Source organism: Paramisgurnus dabryanus, chromosome 5 (genome assembly GCF_030506205.2).
Source record: "Paramisgurnus dabryanus chromosome 5, PD_genome_1.1, whole genome shotgun sequence".
NCBI classification, from domain to species: domain Eukaryota; kingdom Metazoa; phylum Chordata; class Actinopteri; order Cypriniformes; family Cobitidae; genus Paramisgurnus; species Paramisgurnus dabryanus.
In genome coordinates this window covers 27,633,312-27,658,386 of record NC_133341.1, presented here as the reverse complement: position 1 = coordinate 27,658,386, position 25,075 = coordinate 27,633,312, and the positions used below count along the sequence as shown (strand labels likewise).

At 39.1% G+C, this 25,075-nt stretch overlaps 1 protein-coding gene across 4 annotated transcripts; it reads right to left on the bottom strand.

Annotated features, from left to right (window-relative positions):
* Positions 1–632: 632 nt before the first annotated feature.
* Positions 633–25,022, bottom strand: golga3 (golgin A3). Of its 4 annotated transcripts, none has more exons than XM_065250792.2 (24): positions 24,911–25,022; positions 23,748–24,032; positions 20,717–20,983; positions 18,719–18,831; positions 17,304–17,992; positions 17,104–17,215; positions 16,714–17,020; positions 13,905–14,107; positions 13,537–13,674; positions 13,296–13,457; positions 11,719–12,087; positions 11,564–11,641; positions 10,698–10,961; positions 10,523–10,617; positions 10,210–10,426; positions 9,733–9,876; positions 7,364–7,561; positions 6,685–6,801; positions 6,399–6,538; positions 5,379–5,511; positions 4,499–4,621; positions 4,219–4,383; positions 3,345–3,499; positions 633–3,070 (listed from the first exon to the last, which is right to left on the bottom strand). In XM_065250792.2, exons 2-24 carry the CDS (start codon positions 23,887–23,889, stop codon positions 2,899–2,901), a joined length of 4,503 nt encoding a protein of 1,500 aa, XP_065106864.1. In that variant the 5' UTR covers positions 23,890–24,032; positions 24,911–25,022; the 3' UTR covers positions 633–2,898. The 4 variants fall into 4 exon arrangements, with proteins under 4 accessions (XP_065106864.1, XP_065106867.1, XP_065106866.1 ...); XM_065250795.2 differs by having other exon boundaries at positions 20,840–20,983; XM_065250794.2 differs by lacking the exon at positions 24,911–25,022 and adding an exon at positions 24,684–24,846.
* Positions 25,023–25,075: the final 53 nt, after the last annotated feature.

Below are 25,075 nucleotides of genomic sequence, written 5' to 3'. Positions count from 1 at the left end.
TTGTTTGTATATGCAAATTTTGAATGTTAGTGTAGATTTAGCAAACTTCCAAAATAAAATGGCTTTTCTGTTTGTTATAGTTTTAATTAAAAACCATGATAAAACTGTAAAAATGACATAAAAAATATTTTAACTGAAAAGGTCCTTTGGGTTTCTTATGTGGCATGACAACAAATAACATTGTAAAAAAAGTTTTTCTGCCTAAATTTTTTTTGTCATATCAACTAATAATTTATAGAAGATAAAAAAGTAACAAATTATTGGTTGATTAAACAAAAAAATAAAGGCAGCAAAGATTTTTTTTACCATGTACACCTACACAATATTTGTTGTTTCAACTTATCTGGATTCCTTAAAATTCTGAGTTTATTCAAAAATATAGGTTAACGAAGTTGTAAAAATTGTCAACTAATATTTTTACATTTAATTAATTCCAGATTTTAAGGCAACCAGGTTACCAAGTTAAACCAACAAATCTGTAGGTGTGGGTTCTTTGTAAGGTCTGTTAAGTTCAAGTTTTTTATAGTGTATTTTGTTTTTAAGTGTAGAACAGATTTAAATAACTTTCTTTGACAATTTTTAGAAATCATATTCATCCCCAGAACATTGCACAGAAATAAAGAGACAAGTGATCGACTTACAGAATGATTTATATTTTACACTGAATTATCAATATGGCAAATTCCATAAAAATCTTGAGCAAGCAAATAATTAAGAGTTGAATGGTTTGCTTTGAAACGTGAAGAGAAACTCGTGCTTTTAACGGACAGTACAGTTATTACACACAGTATATTTTCAATTCATTAAAAACAGTTTCTTTCCGTTTTGTTGAATATGTACGAATTATGATAAATGTACATGTTAGCATACAAAGCTTGATTTCCCATTATGCCTTAGTCATTTAAAGCAGTTTAAACATTATTACATATCTCAAAACGTAAACAGTTCAAGCCAATGACGGTTAAGTTCCGCTCCACATGGACAAACAACAGACAGATTATGTCATAAACAGATGTCAGGGGAAAGACAAAAATATTACCCAATTATAATACATTTTTCTAAATATACACGCGCATACATCTCCAATATTTAAGGCTGTAATGGCAAACCATCCATATATATAAGAATTCTGGAAGTGAAAACGTTTTTAAATTAGTGAACATAGTATCAACACGGGCAAAAAAAGGGCATCAAACAGTAACAATTTTACACCGGTCTATACCTGAACGTCAGTTTGCTTTCTTATAGCAGTTGTGCAATGTAAGTCAATACCTGCCATATATATTATAAATATATACGTAACACACACTCGACAGCACTTTCAAGAGCACATTCACTCAAAATCTTTTAACAGAAATATTTATCAATTTGTTTAAGCAAAAAGATTCAGTTTCAATTTTAAGGCGCAGCCCTAAAAAACTAGTTTCGTCACACTAACAGCTGTTGTTTTATTACAGCATCAAGACCAGTACACTGTTAAAAAAAGGGTCAAAATATATACCCCAGCTTTCACTGGCCCAGTACCCTTTTTAAAAGGTAACAATTAGGTAGAGATATGTATACATATGGTACCAATATGCACATTTGAGGTACCAAATATGAACCTTTTCGGTCCAAAGCTTTACTTTTTGAAAGAGTACTGCCCCAGAGATACGTGGGGTACATATCTTGACAATTTTTTCTGACTGTGTACATCTAGGATCTCACATTTGCGAACCAGAGACTCTCTCAGACGTCTGTTGATATTAGATGACCACCTGATGTACTGTGATGTGATGCGAGTTATTACCCTGTACAAAAGGGCCACTGCTTTCTCCCAATCTTACACTTCCACACTATCTACACGTTCTTGGGGCTTCATGTCCTGAGTTTGAAGCTGTGGGCATAACGGGACTAAAAAGAGGCCATGGTGTGAATTATAGTATTGGAATCACAACCATGAAGGTCCCATAATGCTCAAAATGAGACAAACATCCCACAGATGCCTGTGGGTGAAGCGAAACAGTTTAGTGCTTAAAGACAGGACGTTGTCAGCATCGCTATATACTTTTTTCAGTACTACTACAGGGCAAGTGTGCTTCCAAACCCATTAAAAACATGATTTAAAGTCTTTAGGTTTGCAATACGATTGATAAGGGTTGGACAGCGCCCCCACAGGACTACAGTTGAATAGCATTGCTATTAAAATTCCTCAAATCTGGATCCGAGTGCTGATCCAGGATCTGTTTTGCCACTAATATCATTCTGAATAAGGGAAAGCTGATATGTGCTTGCAATGTTTAATTGATAAAGGACCTCTTATTATTTTGCTGATAAAAATGCATCATATTGCAGAACATGATCAGCTCAAACAGGAATCTGTACAGTGACTGAATGGGAGATAAGCGCATTCACAGGCACAGAGGAATGGAAGAACATTTCAGCTGCTAAATTCTTAACGCAGGAAGTGAGAATCTCCACCAGACAGATACGTGCCGACCAATCAGGTCGCTAGTTACTATAACACTGGAAGTCTGGTGCCCTGGATGTCATCTGATTTGCAGACTTATTTCACTCCTGCGGAACTTAGCAGCCTAGCAGTAGCCCTCACGGATCCGTTTCCGCACCTCACGCGAGATGAGAAAGGAAACGATTTAAAATCAAAACGGCGGGACTGTGAAACTGAGAGATAAACAAAGAGCAGCTCAATTAATCTGACAATAAATAGTGACAAAACATACAAACACCAAAATTACCCCGAAAGAATAAAACCGTGGTGCAAAAAAACAACTATTTTCCACCCAAACAGTTGGGAAAGCCAAATATTGGCAGTTGATAAGTTAAACTCATTTTTTAGAAAGTGCCCATGAACATAAAACTAAACTCTCCCGGCTAGTGTCTCTAAAAGATTTTTTGGGATTATGAGGGCTGCATCTCTCGCTTGGCGTCATTGTTTTCCTCTTTATTAGATGACTTGTTGCTACTATTGTCTTGGAGTCCTAATTTTTGAAGCTCTTCCTCTGCGTTGGTCAATGACGTCACTGTGACCGTGTGCTCCTCCATCTGCTTCTGAAGGCTGTCCATCTCAAGCCTGTGAGAAAAGATGATCAGGGGAATAAGAAAGACGACAAGCACCAACTGCTCTCTGGTTGTGGTAATTCATATTTATAAAATGTGTTTTAAGGGACACACAATGCTAAAAGTGGTACCACCAGACCCGGAGACAACTGAATGGATTACAAAATGGTAAAAAACAAATGTTTAACTCTAGGGGAGCTGGAAAATGAGCATATTTTCTAAAAACAATTTAATGATTTTTTTATATTTAGCATTGAAAGTTATTGTGAGACGTGTGAAACTCTTACTTTAGCTGTTTCAGACAGTTGTGGAGGTTATTGAGGGGTTCTTTATTGATGGATGTCGAGGGCTTTAGTAGCTCATCTAATAGCGAAGCCGGAACAGGACAGTCTGGGATTTTTACTGGCGTCACTGGGGTCGACTCCCCCTTTAGTTCCAGTCGCTGGAGGCAAGAACATAAACAGAACACGCATTGGACATTTCATAAAGTTATTGATTGTCCTCAAGTTAACACAGACAAACATTACATTTTTGACACGTGGATAGTGTTTTTTTTTGCCATTTCTGCCTGAACCCTATTTGATAGACAGTATTTAAAGGGGACATTTCACAAGATTTTTACATAAAGAGTACATAATGTGAAGTTCTAGCTCAAAATACCGCACAGATAATGTATTATAGCATGTTAAAATTGCCAATTTTGGGTTTTAAATGCAAATGAGCAGATCTCTGCACTAAATGGCAGTGCTGTGGTTGGATAGTGCAGTTTAGGAGTGGTATTATCCCCTTCTGACATCACAGGGGGAGCCAAATATCAATGACCTACTTTTCACATGCTTGCAGAGAGTGGTTTACAAAAACTAAGTTACTGGGTTATTCTTTTTCACATTTTCTAGGTTGATAGAAGCATTGGCGACCCAATTATAGCACATAAACATGAAAAAAGTCAGATTTTCATGATATGTCACCTTTAAGGAGACAACAGTAAAGTACAGGGTGGAGGAGAGAGGGGTATGGGATCGGCAAAGGATCTTGGGTTGCCGAAAATGCATATGCACCATATGTCGGAGCACTGTCCACTAAACCATCGGCTCAAATGACATGTGGATAGTTAAACAGTTATAAAGGTACGTTTACACATTCACAGTGCATCAACATTACCTTCCTAAGCCTGCTGTTTTTGAGGTCCAGTTTGAGCTGGTTGTTTTGCTGAAGAACAGTCTTCATGCTATTCCTCAACTCCACAACTTTAGCCTGCAGCATGAACTTATCCTTCCGTGAGCCATTCAGTTCTTCCTGTACAATCTCCAGCTCCACCTTTATTCTCTACACATGGCACAAAAAATTAAGACTCATATGAAAAGCTATTAACAAACAAATCAGTGTTACATTTCCTGACAATGAACTGAGAAAAGCGAGACCATTTGGTGGAGCATCTGACCTGAAGTGTTTCTTGAAGGGCGTCCATCTCTCTCTGCTGGCACTGTTCCACCATCTCCATTTGCTGTTTCTGGGTCTCGATGTCTCGCTGTCTCTGCTCCACTTCCCACTTGAGATCTTCCACCTGCAGGCACACAGCATAGAAGATAAATTGAGTCCAGGAGTAAATTAAAAGTTTTGAATGTTTAATTCATCAATGCTAATATCCTAAACATGCACAGGGTTCCCATCCCTTAGTTAACCTCAAATTTCAAGGACTTTCCAGGTCCAATACCCTAAAATTCAAGGACTAAATGTGGGGAGTGGGACACATTTCAAGTGAGAGCAAGGTTACATTGTGTTACCTTTAAAGATACATTGTTACAGTTCCCTTTTGAGGGAACTCGCGCTGCGTCACTGCGGTGACACTTTGGGGACGCCTCCAGGGGTAAGTGCGTCTGAATGTGTATATCAAATTTAACCAATGGTGAGGCTTAACGACAAAGACAGGGTGACGCAGGAGTCAGGAAGTATATCGCTATCTGAAATATTGCCAAAGACGGCGTTACAGGGACGCAGGAAGTATGGCAAGGGAGACGCAGCGCCTCGTTCTCTTCTCACAGAACAACAGTTACATACGTAACCCGAGACATTTTCATTTGTCAAACACAACTTTGCAAAAAAGCATTTTGGTATGAATCAACATTCACATACAGAAGATATAAGCATTTAAAGCAAACAGTTTAGCATGTGTGCATAAAAAGTCTAGATAGATAGATTCAAGCACTTTCAATGACCTGTATCTATGTATGTATATTTTCAAAAACTGCCTTGCATTTTTTTTCCCAGATTCACAAACTTTCAAGGATTTCAAGGACCCGTGGGAACCCTGCATGCAGTACCTCTTGACTGGTGAGCGGCTGTTTACTGAGCTCATCGTCGAGTTGCTTTTGAAGGATCTGGAGTTGTCCGCGAGCATCGGCTAACTCCTCGTGGAAACGTGCAACCTCCTCCGAATGCTTCTCATCTTGAGATCTGTCCAGGGAGAGGAAACATTTTTCAAGTGTACAGGACCCAACCTGATTTTTATGTTGAACCAAAACATTATAAATTACAGCTCAAAAAAGTGAAAGCCCAAAGCATAACTTAAGAGCCGTTTAAAAAAAAAATTAAGATTTCAAATAATTCTTCGATGTCCCCAGAGTACATATGAGAAGTTTAAGCAAAAATGTGCCATTTTGGGTCCTTTTAAATGCAAATGAGCTGATCACTGCACTAAATGGTAGTGCTGTGGTTGGATAGTGCAGATTATCCCTTTCTGACATCACAAGGGGAGCCAAATTTCAATGACATATTTTTTCACATGCTTGCAGAGAATAGTTTACCAAAAGTTACTGGGTTGATCTTTTACACATTTTCTAGGTTGATAGAAGCACTGGGGACCCAGTTATAGCACATTCCCTTAAAAGTTGGATTCCTCACGCTAAACTTATGCAAAGTGTCCAAAGTATCTAGTGTTTTTTTTCAAACATGAGAAAAAGAGAATTCAGTGACGGAAGTACAGTGGAAGTCCTTATATGGGTTCTTCACCCGTAATATCACACGGACACACCAACCAAGTGCTGACACGACATCAACGTCACCAAAGAAGTGTGTCTCTGTTTGTGATGGAAATTTAAGCTTGTTCAGCTTCCCAATGAACCCGACATTATGGAAACAATCGATATAGTTTGTTTATCTGGGGAAGCAGCAGAGTTGTGCATGTGTGTTTGTTTAACACTGGATTTCGTTGAAATGGGTCATGAGTCACAGGTGTTAAGTAAAACTGTTGGCAATCGGCGCATGAACGTGCAGGGAATCATAAGTTGTCCAGAGATTAGTGGGATAATGTTCTGTGTTACTTTTAGTGTTTTGTAACTTACGCCAGCGTCTTAGCCTCTTTCTGCAGTGCTTCCACAAGTTCCTCTTTGGTCTGTAGCTCTTTCTTAATCTCGCTCAATTCCAGCATAGCTGCCCTGTAGTGTCTGCGGTTATGGGCTGCCTCCAGCTTAGCCTCTGCCACCTGGACAAGCACACAAACACAGAGGTCACACACATGACCGTAACAAAATAAACCAAAGCCTTCAGGAGTTCTGAAGGGGAACTGGAAAGTCATGCAGCTGTGCTATGGAGTTCAGGAGACTTGTGACTGTTTCACGACGTATTAACCTGCTCTGTGAGATCCTTGACTTTTATTTTCTCCTTTTCTAGGGCACCCTGCAGCGTCTGCACCAGCTGTCTCATCTGCTGGTCCTCGTCTTCTTTACGCTTTAATACTGCCTGAACCTAGAGTGATTCAGAAAGACCACCGTGATGTCAACATCAAGCAACCAATATAAAGCAAATAGGCATATATCTGCTAATCAATGATGTGAAACTGGACCACAAAACCATAAATAAAATTAGTCATAAATCGCATGGGTATATTTGTAGCAATAGCCAACAAATACATTTTATGGGTCAAAATTATTGTTTTTATGCCAAAAATCATAAGGATATCAAGTAAAGATCATTTTCCATGAAGATATTTTGTAAATTTTCTATTATAAATATATTAAAAATTTAGTAGTATATCTTGCTAAGGACTTCATTTGGACAAGTTTAAATGTGATTTTCTTAATATTTAAATTTTTTGCACCCTTAGATTCCAGATTGTATAAAAAAAATTGTATCTCTCGACCAAATATAGTCCTATCCTAACAAACCATACATCAATGGAAAGCTTATTTATTCCGCTTATTTATTTATGTTACCAAAAAATGTACCCTTATTACTGGTTTTGTGGTCCAGGGTCACAGATTAGGTGTTGCGAGTCACATGCAAACTTTGGCATGATGCGGTTTCCAACCTGCAGGTTAAGCTGGACCAGATCTGCTTCTCTCTTGGCAAGTGCAGCCTCTAAAATATTGGCATGTTCCCGCAATGCACTATGGGATTTCCCAAGTCCAGAAAGTTTCCCCTTCTCATGCTCTAGCTCAAGCGCCAGCTTCTTATTAGCATCCTCCAGGCGACGAATTCTCTTTTTAAAATTCCGGGACTCTTGAAGCTGTAGGCAAGAAAGGTTAAAGTGAGGTTGAGTCATTCTGCTACATGTAAAGACATAGAAAAGATAAAAAAAAAAGTAATTTCTCACAGGACTGTGGTGCTACACATTTAACATATATAAACCTACACATAGGTTGCCCATTAAAAAAAAAATTATCTAAGGGGGCGTATACACCAATGCATTTAAACCGTCTGAAATGCCAGGCGGATGCCAACTGTAGACGCTTGCTTTGATACTTCTGCTTTGTTTGTCATTGAACAATGTGCCGGATGGTTGTTGTGATTTTTGTCCCGCCACATATCCAAATGAGACTAATGAACATATCAGCAACTTTTTTTATAATATGAGTTGAAGTTGTTAAAAATAAACAAATCATTCTTATGTGGCTATCATCAAAGGGCAAAACCAAGGACGTGATGCATGTAATTTTTACCTGCCTGTCACAAAGGTTTCAAAGTGCTAAAGATATCACAGACAACAAGACAATCAAATGTGTCAAAAAGTGTCAAAGTATGTCACGTGAGGTATCAGTCCTTGGTATCGGGGTATTTTAACGAGTACAAGTACATGAGCTTGGCATCGGGCCCGATACAGATGCTGGTATCGGTATTGCTGCATCCCTATTTTTTTTTTTTTACATTTAATTTAAAGGCCTTTTTTTAATTAATTAGTTACCACCAAAATCAGTATTGTATCTGGTCAGTATTAAAAGGTAAATTCTTAAAGGGGACACAGAATGAAAAAACATTTTTTCCTTGTCTTTGTTGAATAATGGTAGTCTACCAACATTCACGAACATACAAAAAGTGCTAGACATGCTAAACATCTCAGTCTCATAGAAATTCCTCTTTCAGAAATGTCAGCTAGAAAACGGCACAATCTGAAAAACTGATGCTTATGACATCACAGGCATCTCACTGCCCCTCCACTTTAAAATAATTGGCTACATTTTTTGAGTGGCAGCAAAGTCTGCCAATCAGTAATGAGATTGCAAGGTAAGCCAGTAGGGGGAGCCAAATAGGTGCAAAACAACTTGTTTAAAATCCCCCACCCTAATAGAGCTATCTGAGAGAGGTTTTTAGGAAGCTTATAAGGCATTACAGAGACCCAAACAAAAAAATTAAAATAGTCTACATGTCACATCACAGAACAAGGATAAATACCCCATTTAATCATTCTATGTCACCTTTAATGTTACACTTTGTAAACAATAAGGGTGTCGCTTTGAATACACACAGAATTCTAGTTTTCCTCATATACTTTGTACTTCGTGATCAACAAACAAACAAAATAATACTTTTGATGGCATTGATAAACTTGTGGTGGTTTTTTGTGGCGGGAAAGAAACGTAAGCCATCAAAATCTAATAATTTACGTGAGAGGCCCTATGGCAAAGGAAAAATGCTGGCTGTTGCTTGTTCTCACACGACAGCATCAAAGCTTGTGTCATGCTAACACATTGACGCTAGCGGATCTTATGAAAAACTTCCCATGGTTTTATGCGAAGTCAAAGAGCAAATCGAACAGGACCAAAACATTTTACAGCTGATCCCTGTCAAAAAAGTTCAGTGACGACGTCACAAGGATGACAGCAGTAATGACAGTGTTCTTAATATGACAAAGTAAGTGTTTTGATTAATGCCATTAATTGTTTTTTATCAGTGTATACCACTAGTCAACTAAATTAATATAACATGGCAAAGATGAAAGCAAATCTATATATTGATTCAATAAATGTATTGCATTTTGCAGAAAAAAAGTATCAGTTTTTATAATAAATCTTTGAAAATCAAAATTATGGATTTGAATTTTTAATGTTATTATAACCTTAAGATGCTATGTGAAAGTTTGAAACAGAAAACAGTGCCTTTCATCTTGTCACTTTCTTGGTATAGAAAACACATTTTTACCCAAATTACTCAAAATGTATTTATTTTATTCTTCATATATACATACCTACACATGCTTTGAATTGCAAAATGACATAAGGGCATGAGGACATAATAAGTATGTCAACGTGTTGCCCCCTGCTTTCATGTGCCCTCAAGAATAGGAGTCTAGTGCACTCACTTTTAAAGACATAGGTCTTTAAAACAAAATGTTAAAATCTTAGCAGGAACCATAAGACACATGCAGTTGTAGAAACACTTAGAGAAGGAGTTTTCACTAACCTCATCTTCCAATTCCATCACCTTTTCCTGATATTCCTCCAGCTCATTGCTGGTGAGGTTGATGACCTCTTGAAGCTCTTTCTCCAGCATGGATTTACTCTGGCTCACAGCCTTCAGCTCTCCCTGCAGGGTCTCCACCTTGGCCTGATGCATTTACACAGATACACATATCATACATGACCATATTGTGCAAGCTTACTCATGGCATCATTGCCCTAATAGGATAGTTTACCAAAAAAGGGACATTTTTTAAGCACCACTGACTTACATAGTATTTTTCTTTCCTACAATAGAAGTCAATGGTGTTTCCTGCTTGATTGCAAATATCTACCTTAGTTTACAGCAAAACTCAACAATTATACAGGTTTGTAAGAATGTTTTTGCAGTGGTGAGGATTGTGGTTAAGTGCAACAATCATGGTGTATTAAAACTTGCAGCCTCTAATATACAATTGTGTTGCATTTAAAACCAATTTACCTGAAGTTCCAGACTATTTCCTCCTTCTGAAACCTGAGCTTTGAGTTTCTCGAGTTCAGCCTCTGCCGTCTCTTTAGCCGTGAGTGCTTCCTGCAGCCTACGGCTCAAAATGCCGACTGCATTCTCATAGGCCTTATGCTTGGCCTTCATGTCCTTTTGTGCGCTGGTCAAATCCGTGCCCAAACGCTTCATCCTCACCTTCTGCTCAGAGATGGCCCTGCACGAGAAAAGAGGAGAATTACAAAGAGTTTATACTGATGATAATTGCTATGGAAACCCTTATGGCAAAAATGAGGGCGTGATAGTGACTCACTTCCTGGCTTCATCTTGCATTTGTTCTATCCTCTTTCTCAGATTTTCATTCTCCTCCGTCACCGCAGCCAGCTGGTTCTGGTCAAACTGAAAAGACTAAACAGACAACATTGGCATCTTCAAATATCTCCAACTCAGAAGCAGTATTCTTGAAAGCAACTTGAATGATCTTGTACCTGCAGCTGCAAGTCAAGTTGGTCTCTTTCTGTTTGTACAGACTGTAGATGAACTTCCAGGCCGTTCATTTGCTGCTGGACTCGCTCCACTTCCTTCTGCAAGCGAGCCTGTTCCTGCTCCGCACTCTTCTTCTCTCCATCCATTTTTAAAAGTTCCTGTTTTAGATCCTTCACTTCGGCTACCAGACGCTTCTTAGATGACTTTAGCTCAGAGATCAACTGCTCTTTGGAGCTTGCATCTCTCCTGTATGCTTCAACCATCACCTTTAGGGGTAAAGGATAGATTTGAGAAGAATAAAAGAAGGTAGAGGTAGAAAACTATATATGATTGTGTACACTTTAAAGGGACACTCCACTTTTTATTGGAAAAATGTTCAGCTCCCCTAGAGTTAAACATTTTATTTTTACCGGGTCTGGCGGTACCACTTTTAGCATAGCTTAGAATAATCCATTGAATCTGATTAGACCATTAGCATCAGGCTAAAAAGTAACCAAAGAGTTTCAATATTTTTCTTTAAAATCATTTCAGTATTTCCTAGCCATATCGGTCTAGAAAAATTGCAACTTTTAATTTTCCATCAGTCTTAGTAAACAATGTATCTACAGAACAGTCAAGTTTTAAATAGGAAAAAAAATATCAAAATGCTTTGGTTATTTTTAGCGCGATGCTAATGGTCTAATCAGATTCAATGAATTGTGCTAAGCTATGCTAAAAGTGGTACCGCCAGACCCAGAGATCAGCTGAATGGACTCCAAAATGGTAAAAATCAAATGTTTAACTCTAGGGGAGCTGGAAAATTAGCATATCTTTTTAAAAAGTGGAGTGTCCCTTTAAAGGCAGGTGCTGAGATTTTTGGGACACTTACCTTTTGCTGCATGAACTGCTCTTTCAGTTTCTGTGCTTGTTTTTTTAGGGTGCCGTTCTCTTGTTGAAGAGAATCAATCTTGGGGACGCAAAATGGAAACCTATATTAAACAGCAATGACTCCAAAATGCTCAAATGAATCTGTAAACCACTTACCTGCGTTGCTTTAACCTGCACTTCTTGTCTGAGTCGATCGAGTGTATCCGAGGCCACCAAAACGTCTTCTCCAAGCTTCTCCGCTCCTTCATCCAGCACGCTCTTGTCAGCACGGGCAGCCTGCAGAGCCACCTCTAGGACGATTTTCTCATTTTGGAGAAACTGCAGTGTTTCCTCTTTAGCCGTGGCGTCTGTCTGCAGCTCCTCCAGATGGGCCTGGAGCTCCAGGTAACGTGCCTCCAGCTGATTGAGGGCCTGCTCTTTGGTTTGGAGGTTCTCCTGAGTAGCGGTGAGCTGCTTCATCAGCTCAAGGTGCTCACGCTGGAAAGACTCCAGCTGGGCGTCTTTTTGGGAGAGAGTGAGTTTTACCTGGAGAAACAGGAGGGAGTGATCAAGTTAGTCTAAAGCCACAGCACACATCATACAAATGGGAAATATAGTCACAATGATTTTAGTGGCATCATTCGCCTCTTAGCAGGTCTCACAAGCTCACAAATTTAAAGGTGCAACGTGGGACTTTTAGATCTCTTGACAAAAATGCAAATTTAATAAACATATATAATCAGTGGTGTATAAAGACCTTACAAAATGAACTGTACTGTTTTTTACTTAAAAATTTGCAGTTTTTATCTACATACACAACGCCATTTTGTGCCATCATGTTTCTACAGTAGCCCTAAATGGAAAAACTGCTCAATAGAGTGTGTTTTGTCACTATGTTGTCTTAAGCCAGGTACACACCAAAAGATGTTTTAAATCTTATAAGATTTTTAAAATGTGAGAGACCACAAATATGATGATGAAAAAAATAGACAATTTAACACATTTGTTCCTATAATGTGTAGACTGTTGCTATGTGGTCATGACAGCACACCGCGCACCATCAGATTAACTTCACAAACAATGAAAGCCTCAGATGAGAACACAGATCTTGCGATGTTTCTCACGCCCAAGCATAAATTCACAGTAAACAAACATGACAAAGAATGGGAAAAAAGAAATTTCATTAATAAAATGGACTGCTTTTTTACATATCTGATCTCCATCTCTCTTTGGACTGTGCATGCTGCGCCATGTAGTTGTTATGGTTTTATTTTTCATCTGCTGACTTTTTGATTGGGTATCGTTTCGTTTCACGTGACAATCTACAGTGTGTGTGTGCGTTTGTCTTTGGACTTCTGATAGTAAATATTCAACTTTTTGAATATTTACGATTGGAGCGGCTTCAACGTGCTTCCGAGCAGATTCAGACGCACTTAACACACCGGGCACCACAGGAAATCTGTTAGGATAATCGGTGCAACAATTTAGATGATCGGTACTCTACCTAGGATTGTCGTAAGGGGGAAAATCGTGCCAAATTCAGCCCGAATATCTTGTGGTGTGTACCTAGCTTTAGACAATGACTTGTTTGTCCTGTGGCGGCTACAGTAGCTTCTCTATGCGTTTTGAAAAGGAGGGGTAAGCTGTAGACTGAGCCATTGATTGTCATTCACAGTCTCACTGCTTGATGTCCCACATTACACCTTTATATTACGTTTATTGTTAGTGCTGTAAACTAGTGATTCTGCAGGTACCTGCTCTAACTCTCGCTCCAGTGTTGTGGCCGTGTTGGCCAGTTTGAGCAGATGCTCTCGTTCCTCCTCAAACTCCTCAAGTTTGTGTTGAAGATCTTCCTCCACCATCGACTTTGCTTCCTGAATCTGATGTATGGCCGATTCCTGTGTTAACATATCCACCTAAACGAGAAAGAAAGGCATGTATGATTGTGGAAAATGACACTATATGGGAAAATATAGGAGTTTTCGCGTGCCAGACCTCTATGCTCTGTAGCTGTACTGCAATTCGTTCTTTTTCTTTGATAGAGCGATGTTTTGTCTCCGTGAGCTGGTGAGCCAGTGTAACGTTCTCCATCTTAAGATTTTCCAACACGCCGATCTGAGTCATTTGACCTGCCTGAGAGTAAACGCATAAATAACACACAGCACAGATGGCCATTTTGCATCATCATCATAAACAAAACACTACATGTTTCCAAAAAATTGTCTGGTGCCTGACCAATTCGTTTGTTACCTATTCCAAGCAATGCCAATCCCATTTATTTACCTGTCTTCCAGAAATACTAACTTTGGTTTTCCAGGGCTGACTTTAGCTAAGTCCTGGAAGATTTTGTCACACACACATACCTGCATGTTGGCCATTTCTCCCTGCAATCGCACACGTGCCTCCTGAGCCATAGAGAGCTGTTGCTGGTACCAGAGGCGGAGCTGCTGTAAAGAGTCCACCTCCGCCTGCGAGGTCTTTAGTCTGCTCTGCAGAGCGTTCCTCTCGTTCTGGACCCGCTGAAGCTGCGTCTGCAGGCCTCCCATTTGCCCCCGCAACTGAGAAACTAAATGAAGAAATTACGAGATGAAGCAAAGATCTGTTGATCGGGGAGAATCATGTTCATATAACAGATTATGTTATGTAAGAGATAATGTATAGGCAAGCAGGTTGTAATTTCAGAAATAATCCCCGACAGTGTGATCAGGACACAGCGGAGGGTCTTGTATCACACTGAAGGGGCTTAGGTATTTCAGGATAACAACCAGCTGCCTATACATGATCCTGCTTATTACACGGCTATTTACCTCATAAGTTAGGTAATGAACATTCAAAATTGATTTGAAATATTTTATTGGGTCATTTTTAATGAATGCAGAGCTTCCGCGAGGAAAACCTTTTACATTTGGTTTTTTAAAATAAGACAAAACACGCTATCTGGTTTAATCAAATATAATGTCACATATATTATTACTCTTTCCCCGCCAGCGTTGGTTTTTAAAGTTGCCAGCCAGCGCCAGCATTTTTGATGATTTGAAGTTTAATGCCTTCCAGAAACTTTTCTTCTTTAAATAAACATACAAAATATCAAATGAATGAACAGACCCTCTGCTTTTAAAACAAACAAAAAAAGTTTCATCCTACCTTCATTAGTTCTCTTTTTATCACCTCTCAAATATGGGTAGGTTTCTTTAAAAACACCAAATTTTGAGCAAAAAGCTGAGATAATTAAATTTTTGTGAAGATTCAGAATGATCCTCAAAACTTACACGGACATACAGCCTAGGGCAATATTTCCAGGTTTTATAAGTTGCGGTGGATAATAGTGGTATTGCGGAAAGCCGGAAATACTCGTCATTGGCAAGGAAGCATTTTTTCTTAATTGACGAGTTAACTGATCAATGGCAGGGAAAGAGTTAAAAGATATATTTATATTTAGTTTGTGTAATATTAAACTGTATCTGTCAAAATGATTTGCAGCATACGAGTTACCGTGTGTTATTTGAGCGGTTCTTATCTGGGAATAACAAACCTGCAAATGTCGCGATAGGCCAATCAGAATCAAGCATTCCAACGAGCCGTGTTGTAACGAACACTAATGGGAATCATTCTTTACTTGGAGAATCCTATTAAATTAATAGCTCACAAGAACATGACAAAATTGGACATGCTGATGAAACGCAAGCCCTTAGAAAGCAGACCCCTCTGTATGATTTCTCAAATCGCTCTCACTGTAATAGGGGATTATCATGCTGATGCATAGTACTTCTGCTTTCAACTATCTTTGTGCACGTCCAAATCCTGTGGATCGTAATGCCAGTTCTACTGGTCCAGATTACACAGAAAAGTTGTTGAGAAAGGTACGTAAAGGAACGATGGTGTTGTAGAAATGTAGTAAAGTAAAAGTAAAGATAAATGGTTGCAAAATGTAACGAAGTAAAAGTCAAAAGTATGCACTATAGATTCTACTTAAGTAAAGCACAAATACGTGGAAGATTTACTTATATACAGTAACAAAGTATTTGTACTTCGTTAACTTACATTCCACCATTGCCTAACCTAACTGTCCCGGAAGTTGACAAGTCCTGCCCACGAAACCCGGAAGCGTGATAATCCCCCATTTTATGTCATCTGCTTCTTGGTTCAGGTCGTGCCACATGAAATCAAACGCACCTAATATCTACCTAAATCGTGTCTAAATCCGCACAGAAAACGCAATCGTCGGTTGGTTCTTGTCACATGACCTGTGGTGTGCTTGCGCCATTCTAAAAAGTTTAAATGTTTTTAACTTGCTGCGGTGCGGACTCGCCTGAAAAAAACAAGCGCGCTGCACAGCGTGCGTGCCACTTCCATTGAGCATGCCTACATTAGAAACAACAAACTTGAGTGCAAAAAAGACGCAAAATGTGAATCGCCCCTTAAGCTGCATTCAGACTAGCAGCGACTAGCAGTAGGAGAGCGATGCAATCGCATTGATTTCAATAAAAGCTTGGTAACTTCCAGCGACACGAGCGACATTGACAGCTGGCAACTGGATGGGGCGTGTCCAATCGCGCGACAAAGTTAAGAAATGTTGAACTTTATGCAAATTATGAGTGACTTTCAGGAGCGACTACCAATGAGAACGAAGCTTTGGAGTTCACGTCATCCGTCTCTCGTCAGTTACTGGAGCAGAAGGTACTCATTTGTTTATGACAACCATATTTAGAAACGCCTCTTTTAAAAAGAATATACCTTAACAAACCTTAAAGCTGCATTCAGTCTAGCAGCGACTAGCAGTAGCAGAGTGACGTAATCTCATTGATTTCAATGGAAGCTTGGCAACTTCCGGCGACACGAGCGACAGTGACCGTCGACTGGATGGGGCGTGTGCAGTCGCGTGACAAAGTTGAGAAATGTTGAACCTTATGTAAATTTTGATTGACTACTAGTGAGAATGAAGCAGTGAAGTTCAAGTCATCCATCTCTCGTCAGTTACTGTAGTGGACGGTACTCATTTGTTTATGACAGATTTAGAAATGCCTTTTTTGAAAGATGAACGATACGCAGTGACAGAATGTACCTTTACATGCAGATGAGTTAAATCAGGCGTTTGATATAAGATGACATCTAAATTATTCTGGTAGGGGTACACGAGGACTGATTTGGGAAACACTACTAGTTCATTCTCACCTGCGTTGTCCTTCGTATTCAGACTCTGCTGCATCTCCTCCACTTTACGCATCAGTCTCTGGTACTGCTCCTCAGCCACCTGTAGGTCATTTCCCAGCGAGGCCAAGCTAGCGTTCTTCCCCTCCAGACTGGCCTGAAGCTCCACCATGGCCTTCTCCAGTGTCGAGCAGTTGGAGCGCAACGTGGTGACCTCAGAGGTCAGAACGCTCTGCTTCTCGTGGCTGGCTTGAGTCTCCTCAGCCTGGGCATGTAGCTGTGCGGTCACTGTGGCCAGCTGGGCCTGGAGCTCTGTCTTTTCTTTCAAAGCCTGGAGATAATAAGTGCTTTTATAAATGAATGATAGACCACGGACTCCTTATTAATTCACCTGAAGCCTTTTTATTAACTCACCTGATTGGCCTCGGATGAAAGAGACTCTAGCTGTCCCTCTAACCTCATTTTCTCTTTCAACACTTGTAACATCTCATCATGCGTCCCCATCACAGAGCTTCCATACGAAACGCTGTCAACACACACAGACCCGAGTCATTAATGAAAATTTCCTACAAATATTTTGGTAATGGACAAAGCAGAGGTATAAAAGTCCATACCTGCTGGAGAAGCTGTCTCTGCGGCTTCGTGGCTCCACACTGTCTGCTCTTTCCTGTTCCAGTGTCTCCATGTGTCGCTCTTCAGTGGCTGCCTGCAGGACCTCCTGTAGCGATGGGAAGTGGCCCATTGCTTCTGCAGCGATCTCTCTCCCTTCTACGTTGTATGGAGCTCTTGGCCTATTTGCTATTGCAGCTAAAACATTGTAAGTCCCTGTAGTAGACACACTACTGTAGGACGAGCTATCGCTTTCGTTACCATCAACCCTGAAACCCGATTCGCTACCATCCACCTCAGAGACGTTGTCTCGAATTTGCTGAGATGATTCCAGTTGCAAGTTCGAATCTGAGCTGACGCTAATTTCGGAAACCGTCGAGACGGAGCTGATGGTGGAATGCAGTGAACCGAACGACGTGTCCGCACCTCTGGACGTCTCTACGTTTTGAGATTCAGGAGATTTATAATCGGCAAGAGAGTGAATCTTGCTGGAGCGGGATGATTTGGATTTCTTTTCCTTAGGTTGAGGGATTCCCAGGCTTCCCAGTTTGGGACCACGAGGAACGCTGGTGCGCATGAAGGAGTATTCTGTCGTCATGGCGACAGTATTGGCCCGTGGTAGAGCCTCGGGATGGAGCATGAGCTCCGGGTCCAGAGTGCTGAATAGCCGGCTCTTAGGTGTGGAGCGATGAGTCTGAGGGAGAAAAGAAAGCAATCAATCACCAAAACTAACATAAACACTGCAGTTTTTACCTAACAGGAATTATTCACCTAAATATTAATAAAGATTTTGATTATTAACAATTACCGTATCAAATGATCACAAAGTATGTTAATCGTTTTCTCTCACACTTGAAAGCTTCCTAAAAACCTCTCTCAAATAGCTCTATTAGGGTGGGGGATTTTAAACAAGTGGTTTGGCACCTATTTGGCTCCCCCTACTGGCTTAACCTGCAATCTCATTACTGATTTGCTGACTTTGCTGCCACTCAAAAAATGTAGCCAATTATTTTAAAGTGGAGGGGCAGTGAGATGCCTGTGATGTCATAAGCATCAGTTTTTCAGATTAGGCCGTTTCTGGCTGACATTTCTAAAAGAGGAATTTCTATGAGACTGAGATGTTTAGCATGTCTAGCACTTTTTGTATGTTCATGAATGCGGGTAGACTACCATTATTCAACAAAGACAAGGTAAAAATGTTTTTTCATTCTCTGTCCCCTTTAAGTCCATGAAGTTCAACTATATCTAACAATAAAACAATTATTCATGTTATTACAAAATCAACTCGTTTTTACGATGATTTTTGGAGATCTACAATATCATTCCTCATTTAAATTTTAAGGTAAATGGAGAGAGAAAGTCACATGATTTTGGATGCATGCACAACAGTTGGTTGTCAGCATGTTATTTTCTGACTCACTCTGTCTTTGTGCCGTTGTACTCTGTATTGTTTAAGCTGATCCTCCAGACGCCGACGCGCCTCCTGACGGATCTTCTCTTCATTTTCCATTTCCATAGATGGGTCCTTAGATGCTACGAGAGCGACATGGTCAACTACATGCAAAATAAACATCTAAAAACAGTTAAATGAAAGGGTCAGATACTTGTCAACCAAGCTGTAATGTATCAGGTGCCGGAAAGCCATTGATTTTTCTCTTAGAAAATAAGATTTTATCAATCCTGAAACATGCTTGTTTGACAAGGTCTTTACCAGGGGTGGGAATCACAATTGTAACACTTTATAATAAAGTTGTATTTGAGGATCTCAGCTGCAAAAGCCACTAAACGCCACGTCCATCAAAAACGAGCTAATGATATTAACCCAGGGGTGTCAAACAATTTCATCCCGGGCCACATTAGCCTTAAGATTGCTCTCAAAGGGACTGTTGTTTTATATAACTGCATATACCTCCGCAAATGATTACATATGGTTTTGGTAATAATTCAATTAATAGCAGCTTTGAAAGTAGAAGCCCAAGACCAATAATGATAAAGTGTATTCAAATGTGCAACTATTGTACAGATTATTTTAATAATAAAATAAATAAATTAAATTAATAAATTGATTATAAAAATAAATGTATATAAATGATATATTTAAATTAATTGATTACCACTTTGGTGGGACAATTTTTTTTTGACAACCGCTAAACAAATTTAATGCAGAAGAAATAATACTTATAAAAACAATAAAATAATTTGTAAGGTCTGTCGCAGGTCACATAAAATTAGGGGGTGACCCGGACTGGGCCCGCAGGCCTTGAGTTTGACACTTCTGGCACGTATTAGAAGTTCATCAAATACTTTAGCTGCAAATCGTCTTAATCCTGTCCTAAGGCCATTCAGAAATACAGTTTTGTTGGCAGAATCCATTAAGAGTCTGATATGATTTACGAGAAAACATGTCAGACGCGTTTAGCTGGTTTTGCATCCGAGCTCTTCATTTATTAACATTAGCAAATGCATAACATAACCTATAGTTATTCAGCATTTGCTAATGTTTATCAATGCCAGTATAATCGTTTATGTTTATTCATTGTGCATTAACTAACTTAACTTAAAAGTTAAAAATTTTGATTTAAAAACTGTATTAGTGAATGCTGAAATTAACATTTATTAACTGTCTTAGTATTGGTCACTGTTGTTAGTTCATGTTAGCTTATGCATTAACTAATGTAACCAAATACAATCTTATTGTAAAGTGTTACCAAATAAATAACAAAAATAATATATAACATCAGCTTAACAATAACAATTACGAAAGTCTGATGCAGACAGAATGTGGAAATTCATCTCAGGTTTACAGATGCACATGCCAGCATTGTTTGTGCACTTTGAAAATAATTGAAAGTAAGGATATTGAAAGTAAGGACAGAGTAAAACTAAATTAAATTATTAAGATATTAAGGAACCAATCTTTATAATTCCCATCTTTTCTTTGGTTGGGGATATAGCTTCATGCTGGTCCTGGTACAAAGCAAACACCATGTGACCCTACATCCCATAATAAGCATTCCAGAGACGTATTAGTAAAAAAGTCATTACGTTTCTGCCACAGTTAGTAGCTGACTTAAATATTGATCATTTGCATACAGAAATCTTTTTTCATTACGAGCATTAAAATCACAGAATTTGCTGATCTTCCCAGAAAAACCCCAGAAATTGTTAATGCAATTTTAAACATCACATCCAGAACACAAAAGCAGAGATCAGAATTGCCATCGTAGGTATTAAAAATCTCCACAGATGAGACTAAAGCCAGGGAGATTTCGCTTTGCAAGCCAAAATAGAGCAGGCAAAAATAAGGTATACCAATTAGGGAGGGTTAGCTTATATCAGCCTCAAAAGCCAATCACTGGCAATTACGAAAAAAGAGGGATGGGGTGACTTGGGGGATTATCCAGTATCGTGTGCTTACACAATTCAGTCTCCTGCATAGGAATACTTAGTCTGAGCGATTGCAATGCATCACCCTTGTGAACAGAGCCCTCAGCAAGAGCACCCTCAGACTTCTCTAGGTTGACAGGGGAACGGGGCACACCTGGATCCAGCTCGGCGTTCAGGGAGGAGTCAGAAAGACGGGTGCCCGGGGAAGGAGTTGCCAGAGGTGGGGTGTTGTCTCTGTCAGCTTCCCGACCCTCCACCATGGCCTCTCCGTTTGGCAAGAGCTCAGATTTGACATGGCCTACCATGGAGAGAAGAGCATCAGGAGTAAGTTTTCCAGTTACACACAGGGGCGGTTTCCAGGACAGGGATTAAGGGCCGGGTATACTTTTTTCCGCGTCCGCGTCCGGCTCGCGCGCGCACGCGTCCGCGCAGCTTTTCGAGTATACTCCCCGCGGCTACACGCGGATGGCCGCGTTCGACACTATATGCAATACAAATGATTTCTTATTCAAATTATTAGTCTAACAGGCTGTCAGGGCAGCACTGATTTGGAGACATTTACAGTACATTAAAACATTAGGATAGGTGAAGAAAAGTAACTGATCCACCATTGCAAACACAGTTTAGAACAAACAAGAAGACAACAAAGAACAGGAATCAAACAAACATGCTCCACAGCTTTCTGTTCTTGGAAGAAGTAAAATTTAAAGAAGAAAAACGATAGTGTGTGCGCAAATGCTGTCTATTTCCTTTGTATAATTGTTTATAGTGGAGTGTCCTGTCTAAATATTTTCACGCGCATGCGCTGTCGTACGCGGACTGTACGCGCACTGTCCGCGCGGTCTCAAATTTTGGGCTGCACGCGGACGGTCCGCGTATACTTTCGGCTTTAGACTAGTCCTAAAATGAATAAATGTAAGAGCTGTCCAAACTGAAAACATCTTGCACTGACATATCCTAAAATACATTGGTGTCCTTTGTTTTGCCTGAAAATGGTAATGTTTTTAGTAAGGTATGTTTGTTAAAACTAGTTAATTAAACTAAGGCCTAGTCCTGATTTAAGCTAATCCCTGTCCGTGAAACCACCCCATAGTATTATTTAGTTCACATTTCATTGGCCAGAACAACTGTGATCTCGGACTTGGACACAATAAGCTAAAGCAGATCTCACTTTTGACCTATTTGCTTGCTTATTTGTCATCCATAATTAGTTTATCTTAGTAATGGTATAACTAATCATTCTGTATTCTGAAAAACAGGTCATCTTACTTCCAGCACAGGTTTTTATGTGTGCTTCATGAAATGAAGATGCCTTCAAAAAAGCTACAGGTCCAAAGATGTCCATCATATATATATGCAGATTCACGTTTTTATTATATGTTTAATTATTTTCCTTCTCACATTTGGATATTAAAATAGAATTAAATGCCACAAATAAAAACAACTAGCTAGGTTAGCTGAATACCTTAAAGTCCATAGATTTTGCCATTAGTGCTAACACTTTATCGACAAGCGAATGCAATGAGACCTTCTTTCCGGTTTGTTCATGTGACATTAAGCTAAAAAAACGCTTCCCGGCCAATAACGAGTATTTCTGGCAATCTGCAATACCGTTCTTCCGCATATGTTTTGAAGATCCCTCTGAATCTGATCTCTATCAAAAGTCCTTCACAGAGATTGGTGTTTCGGAAAAAAAAAACTACCCATATTTGAGAGGTGATAAGAAGAGAACTAATCAAGGTAGGATTAAACTTTTTTGTTTGAAAGCCGAGGAACTATTGTGAAAATCTGCTATGCTGGCACTGGCTGGCAACTTCTTTTTTAAACGCTGGCAGGGAAAAAGTTAACATAGTGTGGTGACCATGATAAGATACAACAGGCATGAGAAATAAAGAACCCTGATTTAAAGAAAGTCATTGGTGAACCCTTATTCTAATGCAAGAGTAGATTATTTTAAATATTTATTCAGCTTTCAGAGTCACATATAAGCTTTACATTGATGTATTTCTTTAGGACAAGGAGGCCAAGGAGGCTTGGGATACAACTATTTGAAAATTGTTTAATCATTTAATCACTCTCATGTTGTTGCAAACCTGTGTAAGGAAGATATTTTAAGGAATCTTTGTAACCATTCAGGAGCCCCATTCACTTCCATAGTACTCTTTTTTTCCTACTATGGAAGTAAATGGGGCTCACAAATGGTTTGGTTAGAAACATTCCTTAAAATATCTTCCTTTATGTTCATCAGAAATTTATACAGGTTTGTAACAACATGAGAATGGGTAAATGACGACAGAATTTTTTTGGGGGTGAACTATACCCTTTTAACTTATCCACATGAAGTCCTTAGCAACACATATTATAGTAATGATAAAAATTTTTTTGATAATTACAAATCTTCATGAAACATAATCTTTACTTAATATCCTAATGATTTTTTTCTTGAATTAATCTTTTTTTATTTTGACCCATACCGTATTGTTAGCTATTGCTACGAATGAAGAGTTTCATTGCAAAACGAGATAAATCCGTTTTTAAAATTTTTGTTAAAACATGTTTATTATTATGTTATCATGTTATTTTTTTATGGTGCTACTTAGCTGTATTTTTTAAGTAATGAAGGTTTAAATCAAAACAAACCCACTGCAGTTGAATTGATATTAATTGGAATGCAAAACCACAAAATCTCGTTTTGCAACGAAACTCTTCAAATATATCAATGTGATTTTGACTTAAGGTTTTGTGGTCCAGGGTCACATGAGTCAAGAAAAGTATGAAAAGTTCATTGCTTAAATAAATACATATAAGATAAGATAAGTTTAGTACTCATGTCCAAATCATTCACAGCGTATATATGCAACTAACAACAAACGCAGCTTGAAAGTTCCTTTGAGATCTTTCATCTCGCAGAACAAGTCAAACAGCCAAATCAAGCTAGAAAGAGGCAACAGAAGCAAGGGAAGTTTGTTGACAGATCTTCAGTCAGTGTTTCTTTAAGCAAACAAATGGTCAAAAGTGAGAAAACAGATTTCAAATCTAAGTAAACTGTAAGTAAACCTCACCATTAGGGATTTTCTCTGTGAACAGTGATCTATCCTGTCCTCCGGATTTCAGAGTATTGGTGTCTGGATCTTTGCTGGGTTGCATGTCTGGCTGGTGAGGGTTGGTCTCGGTTGAGGCCACTTCTGCATTTCCATTTTCCATATCGCTTTAAATACAAATGCTGCTCCAGCATCCATGTACATTTGGTGTGTCCGGGTAGTGCGATCCACCTTTACTTCATGGCTGGCAAACTTTGGTTAAAACTGTAGGCTGAGTTGAACGACGGTGAAATTTTCAGTGGTTTTCTGTGGAACGAGAGCAAGCGTTTTAATCAGTCAATACATGAGGAATGTGCTAGTTTTATTGTTCAGCTAACTCATCAATGACTCATTACTAATTAACTATTTAGTCGCCAAAGTTGACACTTCTATAAAAAACAACTGACAATTATGACAAAACACGTATTACAGGGAAAATTGGCCTGGAGCAGTCTTAAGTGTCTTGATCATGAGCACAATAGTGATGACACAATTCACTTTATTGTTAACATTAAATGATGTTGCACGAGCCTTATTTTTGTATTTGGTAGACATACGTTTGCACAGATTCTAATCTAGCTGTCAATCATGTGTTACTGCTGTAAATTACATTTCTAAATACTTTTAGTTCTCATCTAACGTTGCATCAATTAAAAAACATCCAAAATGTGTCATGACAACCTCGTGACTGACAGGACAGGATTCCGGCTTAAACGTTTCGTTTTTACTTTTCTTGCACGACATACTCAAATGCACAGAAACAAACTAACCAAGCTGTCAAAAGCATGACAAACCTGTTTGATTATACTTCACTCTAAAATACCAAGTCTTTGATTTCGATATAATGGATACATTTAAGCTTGATGTACAGACAAGACAATCCTAAAAAATAACCAGAATCATGAACACGTGTTTTACCTCAGAGGTTAGATATCTGTGAAAGTTTACATTTTATAAATCTCTGATCTTATTAGCATCAGTGTTAGCTGATTAGCCACCGTCGCGCGACATCCGTAAACCGTATACAACCGATGCGTGACACTGACACGCAATCACACAACTGCAAAGCGCTCGTTGCCTCAAATTAACGGTGACCTATTAGTGTGGTGATAAGCATAGACAACTAAAAGTAATTCGCTACCAACCTTTAAGACGTTCCCCTCCCTGAACTACGTGGCTGTTTAGGTTCCGTCTTTTAAAACGATCCCACTGGCAACGTTTACCTGAATGATAATGGTTCCGCCTGGAGTTGCTGCGTAGCTCAAAATGCGTAGTGTTGAAGATGTCAAACACTCTAACACAGTAGGTGG